An 11389-nucleotide genomic window follows, 5' to 3' on the forward strand; every position below is an offset into this window, starting at 1 on the left:
GCTCCAGTCGGCTAAGGACGATGCAAGGAAGAAGTCCCGGACCATCCGTCGGCTCCAACACGAGCGAGACGACATCGCCAAAGAGCTAGAGGCGGACCGCGAGCAACTCCGAGCGAGTCTCGGGAATCTCGCCAAGGCCGAAGAAGGCCTGTCCGTTGCTCAGGCCGATGCGGACATCGCGAGGGGCGAGGCCGAGTTGGCGAAGGAGGCTCTGAGTCGGGCCATTGAAGTCTTCCAGGACTCGGAGGAGTACCGAGAAGAACTTCTAGAGAGCGGCTACCTCTCGTACCAAGTCGGGTACGAGGATGCTCGGGAAGCCGTTCGAGGCTTGTACCCGAAACTAGATCTCAGCGGCGTAGTTCTGCCAGAGTCGGAGGCCCCAGCTGCGGAGGAGACGGCCGGACCAGCGTCGGAAGGTCTCTCCACCAGGGCGGAAGCCGAAGATGTCGCAGAGCCGGTTGCCGAAAATCAGTCGGCCCCGACTGCAGAAGTCAGAGCTGATCCGCCGACCAACTCCCATCGTCGTCCAGTGGAGGACGTTGATTCCGACGATTAGTCGGTTTTGTTTTGTTTTTTGTTTTTGCTTTGACTTGTAATCAGGCTCCGGCCTTCCTTTGTAAACCTTATTTTGATTCTTCAATGAAATGAAAGCTTTTGGACTTAGCTTTTTCTCCATTTATTTCTCTTCGTTTGTTGTAGAATATCTTCGTAAGTCATTAACACGCATAGGTTGGTGAGGACGTTCGGCAACTCGTGCCGTCACGGACGTAGAGTACGTCCCGACTTCGGATCGGCTTCCGATAGTCAAAGTCGTCAGTCGGGTGCGTCCGTTGAGTCGGGATCCGACCGAACTTGGCAAAGGTTCGACAGTCGGGTCTCCACCGATGCATTCAGTCGAATGTCGTTCGGCGCATCCAGTCGGGGAAGCGACGATAAGTCGGATCCCAATGCCCTTATGTCGGGTGCTCGTGCTGTGCCTTTCGATATACGGTGGTAAACCGAATATCATCCCGCCGGCCGTAGCTCGGTCGGTAAGTAGTAGATGCGACTAAAGTCGCACCGTGCGATAGACGGTGGTAAGCCGAATATCCTTCGACTGGCCGTGGCCTGGTCGGGATTCGCGACGTTGGTCGCGTAGGTATTTCACCTTTCTTTGGTCGGGGCTCGGTCGGCTTGTTAGCCGATGGTCTGGCCCGAAAGTTCAACCGTAGAAGGAGTGTCAACTCCCGTCACAACAGGTGCATCGGCCCGTGTAAGGGCGGATGTGTTGTCGAAGGTCGAAGGAGTGCAACTCCTGTTAATATGGATACATCGGTCCTGGTAAGGGTCCGATTTATCATTGATCGTCGAAGGAGTGTCAACTCCCGTTCGTGTAGATGCGTCGGTTTTCGCAAGAGTCCGGTGGGTCACCGACGATAAGGTCGTCGGCTCCGGGCGGATACCGAGTCCAAGTCGGTACGTCGGGGCTTGGCCTTGGTGAGCGCCGATCATTAGTCGAAGAGTAAAAACTCCGAGATTCCAACTTGAATTTGTATTCCGGCTAGTGAATTACAAAGTTCATGGATAGTACAACTTCAAGTTGTCAGCGTTCCAAGTTCGGGGAATGGATTTTCCCTCAAGGGTCTCCAGTCGGTAGGCTCTCGGTCCGTAGGTGTCTGCTACCTTGTAGGGTCCTTCCCAATTGGGAGCCAGCTTCCCTTGGTCCAAGGGCTTCGACACTTCTGCCTTTCTCAAGACTAAGTCGCCGGGCCTGAAAAGTTTCGGTCTGACCTTGGCGTTGTAGTACCGGGCGATCCTTTGTCGGTACGAAGCCATGCGAATTTGGGCCTCGTCCCGCAGTTCGGGGAGGAGGTCTAGGTCGGCCCTCCGACTCTCGGAGTTGTCCGGCTCTCGATACCGCTCGACCCTTGAAGATGTCAGGCCAATCTCGAGCGGGATCATGGCTTCCGTCCCATAAGCCAAACTGAAAGGCGACTCTCCGGTCGGAACGCGGGGGGTCGTTCGGTAAGCCCACAGAACGGAGCCCAGCTCGTCGACCTAGAGACCTTTGGCTTCGTTTAGTCGGGTCTTGAGTCCGTGGAGCAAGGTTCGATTGGTCACCTCGACCTCGCCGTTGGACTGAGGGTGCCCGACTGAAGTCAGCCGGTGCCTGATGTGGAACCTGATGCAGAAGTCTCTGAAGTCCTGATTGTCGAATTGCCGTCCGTTGTCGGTGATGATCGTATGCGGCAACCCGAACCTGAAGATGATGGATTTTTGGATGAAGTCCTCCATCTTCCGCTCAGTGATCTGCGCCAGGGGCTCAGCCTCCACCCATTTGGTGAAGTAGTCGATGGCGACAACGATGAACTTCCTCTGGCTCGACGCTGGTGGGAAAGGACCGAGAATGTCGACCCCCCATTGGGCGAAGGGCCACGGAGCGACAATAGGGGCAATTTGGCTGGCCGGTAGGTGTTGGATGTTTGCATACTTTTGACATGGCTCGCACCTCCGGACCAACTCGGCCGCATCCTTCTTCATGGTAGGCCAGTAGTAGCCCTGTCGCAAGACCTTGTAGGCCAGGGACTTGCCCCCCAAGTGGTTCCCGCAAATTCCTTCGTGAACCTCTCGGAGAGCGTAGTCGGCGTCGGTCGGTCCCAAACACCTAAGCAGGGGAAGGGAGAACGACCTCTTGTAGAGTCGGCCGTCCATGATGACATATTGTGAGACCGACCATCGGAGTCGCTTGGCCTCCGCGGGATCTTCGGGATTGATCCCATCGGTCAGGTACCGGACGATCGGGTCCATCCAACTTGGTTCGGACGTTAGCTGCTGTACTTCATCGATCCGATCGATGCTCGGGTGCTCGAGGTTCTCCACGAACGTCCGACCCAAGGAGTCGAAGGCCGAAGTCGCCAGTCTGGAGAGTGCATCGGCACGGACGTTCTCCGACCTAGGGATGTGGAAAATTTTGAAATACTCGAGGCGCGCCACGAGGTCCTTCACTTTCTGAAGGTACTTGACCATGGTCGGATCTCGCACCTCGAATTCGCCCTTGACCTGCCCCACGATCAGCTGAGAGTCAGAGAATGCTCGGAGGCTGTCGACGCCCAGCTCCCTTGCCATCCTCAAGCCGGCGAGGAGTGCCTCGTATTCAGCTTGATTGTTGGAGGCCTTGAAGTCGAATCGGAGGGCGTACTCGGTGACCACCCCATCCGAATTCGTGAGCAGGAGCCCGGCCCCGCTTCCCTGAGCGTTTGAGGCTCCGTCGATGTGGAGTACCCAGGTGGAGATCGGGTCTGGCTCAGAGACCGTATCTCGTCCTGGGTCTTCGGCTTCCGACCCTTGGTCGGTTGTCGGGCATTCGGCGATGAAGTCGGCCAAGACCTGAGCTTTCAGGGCAGGCCTTGGTCGGTACTGAATGTCGAACTCGCTCAGCTTCATCGCCCACTTCGCGAGTCGTCCAGATGTGTCGGGTCGGCGCAATATCGCCCTCAGGGGCTGGTTGGTGAGCACCACTATGGCGTGGGCCTGGAAGTATGGGCGGAGCCGTTGCGCGGAGACGGTCAGGGCGAAAATCATCTTTTCTGTCTCCGAGTATCTGGCCTCAGCACCGTGGAGCACCTTGCTGGTGTAGTAGATAGGCTGATGGGTTCGGCACTCATTTTCTCGGACGAGCACCGAACTGATCGCCTCAGAAGATGTGGCCAAATAGAGATACAGGGTTTCCCCGACCTGCGGCTTTACAAGCAGCGGTGGGGAAGCCAAGTACCTCTTCAGGTCTTCGAAGGCCTGCTGGCACTCATCCGACCAAGAAAATCTATTTGCGTGACGCAAAGTTTTGAAAAATGGGAGGCACCTTTCAGCTGATCGAGAAATGAATCGGCTAAGAGCGACAATTTTTCCGTTCAGCTGTTGGACCTCTTTCTTGGTGTTCGGATGACGCATGTCGAGGATTGCCTTATCCTCTCAGGGTTGGCCTCGATCCCTCTCTGAGAAACGAGAAATCCGAGGAACTTCCCTGAGGTCACCCCAAAAGCACACTTGGTCGGGTTGAGCTTCATTCGGTGTCGTCGAAGGGTGCGGAAGGTCTCCTCGAGATCCTGAACATGGTCCGGGATCTGCGCGCTCTTCACCAGCATGTCGTCCACGTACACCTCCATGTTACGCCCGATCTGGTCTTTAAAGACCTTATTGACGAGTCGCTGGTAAGTGGCGCCGGCGTTCTTCAGTCCGAAGGGCATCACCCGATAACAGTAGAGGCCCTTGGGAGTCACGAACGCGGTGTGCTCCTCGTCTTCAGGCACCATCCGGATCTGGTTGTATCCGGCGAAGGCGTCCATGAAGCTGAGCAGTCGAAATCCGGACGTCGCATCCACCAGCTGGTCGATCTTGGGAAGCGGGAAGCTATCTTTTGGGCAGGCTCAGTTGAGGTCGGTGTAGTCGATGCAGATCCTCCACTTTCCGTTGGCTTTTTTGACCATGACAACATTGACGAGCCAATCGGGATACGTGGATTCTCGGATGAAGCCTGCTTCGAGTAGCTTGTCCACTTCTTCGTCGATGGCCCTCTGCCTTTCTGGAGTGAAGGACCTTTTCTTCTGCCTCACCGGTCTCATCGTTGGGTCGATGTTGAGTCGGTGGGTTATTGTTTCTGGGGGGATGCCCGACATATCTGCTGCCGACCAAGCAAATATGTCGGCATTGGCCGTTAGCAGCTCCGTCAGTCGGCGTCGTTCGGTGTCGGGCAATTGAGACCCGACCCAAACTTTTCTGTCAGGATTTTCTCCTATCGGGATCGCCTCGAGCTGCTCGGCCGGCGAACCTCGTTCTTCCTCCTCCCGTTGGTCCAGCTTGTCGATTGTCAGAGAACCCCTCGACTCGTCGCTTTGAGCGGAGATTTGGAAGCATCGTCGGGCGAGCTGTTGATCTCCGCGCATCTCCTCGATTCTATTTTTGGTCGGGAACCGAACGAGGAGATGATACGTCGAGACGATCGCTCTGAGGGCGTTCAGTCCGGGTCGTCCGAGTATGGCGTTGTAGGCCGAAGGAACTTGGACGACCGCGAAAGTTAAGTGGACCGTGCTTTGCCGTGGTTCGGTGCCGACCGTCACGGGCAGGGTGATTTCTCCCTCTGTCGTGACGGCGTCTCTGGCAAAGCCGATCAAGGGCATGGAGACCCTCTTAAGTCGGTCAGTTGACAGTTGCATTCGGGAGAAGGTCGAGTAAAACAAAACATTTGTCGAACTTCCATTATCAACAAAAATTCGTTTTACATCATAATTGGCTATTGTTGCCGACACAACAACAGCGTCGTCGTGGGGAGTTTGGATTCCCCGAACGTCGTCCTCTGTGAAGGTGATTACGTCGTTCCGGCGCGGCTTTTTCGTCGGCTCCCCTCCCGCAGATACCCCCGGGCCCAGCCGCTTGGAGATCATGTTGATGACTCCGACCGTCGGCTGATTGTTCGCCGCTTCTTCAGTCGGCTGGGGTCGTCGATCGGCAACTGGTTGGGTCGGCGGACCCTTTCGAAATTTGCCGAGATACCCCCGACGGATGAGAGCTTCGATCTCATCCTTCAGCTGGATGCACTGCTCGGTGTCGTGGCCGTGGCTTCGGTGAAAACGGCAGTACTTTCGACGGTCGAGGCCTTTTGCCTTCAGAGGCGGAGGCCGTCGCAGGTATTCCTCCCCCTCGATCTCCATTAGGATCTGCACACGAGGAGCGGAGAGAGGAGTGTAGGAGTCATACCTAGGGCGTGCCGGCCTCGAAGTCTGTTGCCGGGGTGACTTTTGGATTCGTCGGGGTGGCGAGACCCGACTATCGGTCGGGGGCCTGCTTGGTTCGATGGGCTCCCGACCTTTTCTCCGCTTCTCTTTCGGGCCTCTGGGCTCGGCCAAGCGTCGGTCGGACGCCCCTTCGTCCGCGCGCATATACTTGTATGCGCGCTCCAGGAGCTCGGCATATGTCCGGGGGAGGGTCTTGTCCAGAGAGTAGGTGAATCGGGATGCCCTCAGGCCCCGCTTCATGGCTGAGACAGCCATGTCTTCGTTGAGGTCCCGGACCTCAAGCGTGGCCGCGTTGAACCGCGCCACGAAGTGTCGGAGCGTCTCATTTTCCCCCTGCTTGAGGGAGAAAAGGCTGTCCGACGTTCGCGGCGGCTTTCGGCTGGTGCTGAAGTGGGCCACGAACGAGTGCTCGAGCTGCCCGAAGGAGTGGATACTTCCCGATCGAAGACCGAAGTACCAGGCCCTGGCAGCCTTGCGGAGTGTGGCGGGGAAGCCGATGCAAAAAAGAGCGTCGGTTGCCCCTTGAATCGTCATGAGAGCTTTGTAGCCCTCGAGGTGGTCGACTAGGTCGGTGGAGCCGTCGTATGGCTCCACGTGCGGCATTTTGAACCGACTGGGAATCGGCTCATCGAGGACCAGTCGGGAGAGAGGTTGGGCGGTCTGGAAGTCGACGTCGTTCGAAGACTTCTGGCCGTCCATCTGCAACTGGGCGAGTCGGCGGTCGATCTCCTCGAACCGGCGCTCGTAGTCTTCCGCTCGTCGATGCTGGGAGACCCCGGGAGTGGAGTCTCCGGAAGATTCTGAGAGGGAGGCCGACGGCGTGCGCGGCCGTTTCTCCTTCCTTGCCCGTTCCAACGGGGAAGGAGAGGGCCGCTGGGACCGTCGGTCGTCGCGCCATAGTCGTCCCTCCTCTTCTCCGTGGGAGCGCTGTTGAGGGCGCTCGCACGGAGGCGACGGGGATCGGCGCGGTCGGCGGCGGCTGCTCCTGGAGGGCATCGGTCGGGCCGCCGGTTGCTGCTGGAGGCTTTTGACTGCGTCCGTCAGTACGGTCATCTGCCGTACGATGGCCGCAATCTGCTCCTCCGTGGTCACTGCAGGGTGCGGAGAGCTGGGCTCCGCCGCTGGTGGTGGCGGGGAGGCCTCTTCCCGACGGGAAGAGCGCCTCGCCGATCCAGTGATTCTCGATCGTTGAGCTCTTGTCTTTGTCATACTGTCCCCTACCTGGCGCGCCAATCTGTTGCGGCCAATCGCCTCGTCGTCCGATCGCCGGGGAGCGTGCACCTGTAAAAACGAGAAGTCCGCACTGACCGGAGTCGGCTCCGGCGGGGACCCTCCGACGGTCAAGTCAGAGAGGTGACTGGGCAATAGTGAAATGAAGACAGAGAGCTCGATCGAGGGAGAGAGAGGGAGAGAGAAGCGAGCCTGTGTTTTTGGAGTCGAGATGTGAGGGAGCGGATCCCTTGCACTGTTGCCTTCCCCGGTTTATATAGTGGAGCACGATATGGCGCCGTCATTAATGGCGCAGACAAGTGAGGAACTGTCAACTCACTGTAGACTGTCAGAGTCGCCGTGAAAGTGTCATGTCGCCGTGTGGCCGTCAAATCACCAGGGTTGACAATGCCCCCGGCGGGACAATGCCCCTAGATAGTCGTGCCGCATGTTGCTGTCAGAACTGACAAGGTCTGGCGGCTGTACGGCGATTGGAGGAGTCGACCGACCCTAAGTCGGTGGCCAGCCGAGTGGCGTCGGGCTCCTCCGCCGGTCGGCGAGTTTTACGTGAGTCGGCCATCAGACCTCTGGATTCAGTCGGTTGGGAAAGGTGCGCCCGACATATCCTCAGTCGGTCGTGGGCCGATAACTAGCCGGTGATGGCGTCCGTCAGTCGGTCGCCCCGGCCGTCAGTCGGTCGGTCCGACCGTCAGTCGGTCGGCCCGGCCGTCAGTCGGTCGGTCCGCTCGACCGTTGTTCGGTCGGTCGGTCCTTCCGGTAGTCGGTCGGTCGGTCCCTTCGACCGTAAGTCGGTCGGTCGGTTCTTTCGATCGTAAGTCGGTCGGTCGATTCCTCCGGCCATCAGTCAGTCAGTCGGGGGTATTCCCCAACAAGTTTTATTTTTTAAGAAAAATAATGTGATGTGTATTGCATATGCTGTACTCCATTGCATGTGTCTTGCTTGGCCGCTTACCTGCCCCGCCTCCTCTTTTTTTTTTTTTTAAATAATGGGCCAACAAGACTGAGACTGGAGTAATTTCTTAAAGATCCTGGCAAATTTAAGGCAACCTTTATAGACAGAATCCTTCCTCCCATTCATCCTCTAGTATATCCCTATGGCCCTTAAAGGCCGCTTGCATGCCTATCCATCAGCAACTAAAGTTTATTATTTACTTTTATTCCATAATCTTTTCTTTTAATACATATATTGCTCGGGGAGATGCCATAGCAATTAGTTCCACTAATCTTGGCCATCCGCCCTTGTTCCTTTTACCAAAAAATAAAAACTTTTCCTTCATGGATCCATCTGTGCTGAACTACAAACATTAACCACAATCTACAATGTCAGAACAGAGCCTACGGTTTTGTAAATGCCCTTATGAACACCTTTTCTTTCATCCATTTATATGGTTGTTTCTTGGTTTCAAGCCAACCATTATTGTAGCACCAAAAAAATTGCTTCTCTTTGCAATTCCTATATATTCATGCTCTTCTACTTATCATTGTCATCAGCCAGATTTTCAAACTAACTACATCTTAAAATTTGTAGAGGATTCATTTATATGAGCCGGGCGAAGCTTGCAATGATCTAGGAGAGAGCACTCGACCAAATGCGAAACAAAATTATTTGATAATTCAATCAAATAAAGACCAGCTGTACAATGTTTTGATGTTGGCTTGTGTTAAGAAGAAGCCAAAAAGAATAGATTTTGCTTTCTTTGTTTTTAAAGATCATGATTCCTAAGGCCCATCATTAATTATTCACTAGAATAACTGAGTAATTCATCCTTCCTACATGATGGCTCTCTCTTTTGTTAGAGGAAATGGGACTTGAATATGGTTTCACACATCAACCTGGCTATAATTTGTTCTTGCAAGTACAGATATCCAATAATGACGGCTACAATCTTCTTTTCTGCAAAAAGAAAGAACAAAGTAGATCTTAAAAGAAGCAAATTAAAAGACAAATTGATTAGTAAACTTTGCCGTCTCATAATGCAGTTGCTTTATTACATCTCGCAAAATAATCTCCCAAATGAGAGAGACGAAAACAATGGAATGCAACATAACAAACACTCACTACCAAGCACGCTCTCCAATCCCCTTGGACAAAGACCCACCTACAAATGGATATAATAAAGAAAAAACCAGCAGTAGAGAGAGGGGACCGTTTATCAGGTCACAGTCGCTTCTAGTTGCTCTACACTCTAAATCCTAAAAACAAAGAGGAAGGAGCAAAGAGAGGGGCTTGAACGCTTCCATTGCTTCCTTCCTTCAACACTTCTTGTTGGAGTCTCCCATGCCGAGGGTGTTCTTCACCGTGTTCATTGCATTATGCGCCATGTTCATCACCTGCTCCCCAGTCTGTAAACAAAACAAGACCACCAAAATTGTATATATCATAATGGAAATATAAATTGAATTATTTATTTACTGCTAATTTACAATATCCTTTTTGTTTTGTTTTGGAGCAAAGTCATGATAGTTACAACTCACAATTAATTACCACAGCATATTAAAATGTGATAATTTGAAAAAAAAAAAAAAAAAAAAGCAGCAGCATCACAGACACTTGCTTAATCTCCAAAATCATGTTTGGACCAGGAAAATCCATGCTCGGAGTAATATATTTCATAGAGTATATCAGCTTTTGTCGGTAAATATGAATCAAATGATTCAAGTGGAGTTTTTTTTTTTTTTTTGGTAACGTATCAATAAGATAGATCTATGCTGCATTTTGATCCATGCAAAAATGCACTACTCAAAAAAAAAAAAAAAAAAATGTTGGAGTGGAAGCAATTTGTTTAGCTTTAACATGCGGATGACAACAACATTAATATAAACAAACAAACAAATCGAACGAACAAAATATTGGAGGTATGCATGGAAATGACCTGTTGGACCATTCCTCCGGCATGTTCCTTGGTTTGCTGGGCGGATTGCGCAGCTTGTGATGCCTTGGCCCCGGCGGCATCCGCAGCGCTGCGTGCCGAATCCATCATCTGATCGGCCTTGGCCTGCACGAAAAAAAACAAGCCACACCAACGGTCAGATCTCACCGGACGACAGGTCCGTTCATGCAATTAAGCTGCCCGGCGGCACACGGCACGCACCTGGCCCTCACCGCGGGCTTGCCCGGACTTGAACATCTGTTGGGAAGCCATCTTCTACTTCTTCTTTTCAACAGGAAGATCGCCGACCGAAATAAGACCGTTAGTTTCCTTAATTTGCTTTCTCTTGCACACGAAACGAACTAATTACTTGTCTTTCTTGTTAGAATTGGATCGTTAATTAATGGCTTATATAGAAGTCCGAGTGCCACCTTTAGAGTAACACTTGGCATTGGTTTTGTTTGGACGTGACATGTGTCGCATTTAGGGGGAGAGGAGCGAGTCATTAGGCTTTAGACCAGGTGATGCTGTTGGAACTCAGGATGCTAATTAATTAAGATTTCTATTTACCTACTCGGCATCAGATATCTATATGCCCAGTGAACATATAATGCTTAACGTTGATTGATGATAACAAGGAAGGTTTTAGGTTATAATTCTGGTAACATCTCTTGGTAGTTGTATTATAAGCCTGAATTGAAATCCAAAGGGTGGAAATGCTATTTTCAAATTCAGCAATTGCTTGATTTTTCTAGTTTTTACTCCGCATTGTGCTGCCATTAAGAGTTTCATGAACCCGCTTGCATGAACGTCCACCGATTTCGACGAAAGAGTTTCAATGCAATTTGTTGGCAAGCATTTGGAATGTGATAGATGGTGCAACACTGAATAACCAACAAAGGAAAAATCACAATTTGAATCTGGGAACTGTCCATCAGGGCCGGCCCCAGGACAGGTCAAACAGGACGATCGCCCTAGGCCCAGGTCCGGTATTGATGTTCCAATGGGATGCAATGATGGCTTCTATAATATTATAACAAGATAAATAATTAAATAGGTTAATGGTGGATTTTACACGCTGCTTAATGAATATATCTATAGAAAATTATTGCATGTAGATTAATTTTTTAATGATAATTAATATTTAAAGTATATTAATTTTTAATAGAGAATGTCTCATTTTTTTATTTGATCTCAAGTCTTAAAAATGTCAGGACCGGACCGGCTGTCTATCATAGAATCCGAAAGCGAAAAATGGCATATTGATTTCTTGGTGGAACCCATGAGAAACCAATCTCTATATACATTAATGCAATACCATGCTGTGGCCTTGCTGATTTAAAAGGCCACAACATGGGGTATCGTATTGCATGAATACAGAAAAATAAAACAAGAGAATAAAGAAAATAAAGCTTTTGATAATTACAGTAATCATAGTATTACGATCACATCGGCATTGCATGCTCAAACTACCACTAACACTAACAAACACCACTGCTTCTCAAGGCCACATAAAATAAA

The 11389-nt window shown here is 51.7% G+C and overlaps 1 protein-coding gene across 1 annotated transcript; it reads right to left on the reverse strand.

Annotated features, from left to right (window-relative positions):
• Positions 1-8965: 8965 nt before the first annotated feature.
• LOC105043198 (uncharacterized) lies at positions 8966-10242 on the reverse strand. The gene is made up of 3 exons (XM_010920656.3): positions 10091-10242; positions 9872-9994; positions 8966-9341 (listed from the first exon to the last, which is right to left on the reverse strand). The coding sequence occupies exons 1-3, from the start codon at positions 10139-10141 to the stop codon at positions 9252-9254; spliced, it is 264 nt and encodes an 87-aa protein (XP_010918958.1). The 5' UTR covers positions 10142-10242; the 3' UTR covers positions 8966-9251.
• Positions 10243-11389: the final 1147 nt, after the last annotated feature.

This window comes from Elaeis guineensis, chromosome 4 (assembly GCF_000442705.2).
Source record: "Elaeis guineensis isolate ETL-2024a chromosome 4, EG11, whole genome shotgun sequence".
NCBI classification, from domain to species: domain Eukaryota; kingdom Viridiplantae; phylum Streptophyta; class Magnoliopsida; order Arecales; family Arecaceae; genus Elaeis; species Elaeis guineensis.

Coding starts and splice junctions, on each gene's coding strand:
- LOC105043198 (XM_010920656.3), bottom strand. CDS start 10,141: ATGGCTTCCCAACAGATGTTCAAGTCCGGGCAAGCCCGCGGTGAGGGC. Junction 9,995..10,090: donor AAGCCCGCGGTGAGGGCCAG/GTGCGTGCCGTG, acceptor TTTTTCGTGCAG/GCCAAGGCCGATCAGATGAT. Junction 9,342..9,871: donor CCGGAGGAATGGTCCAACAG/GTCATTTCCATG, acceptor TTTTGTTTACAG/ACTGGGGAGCAGGTGATGAA.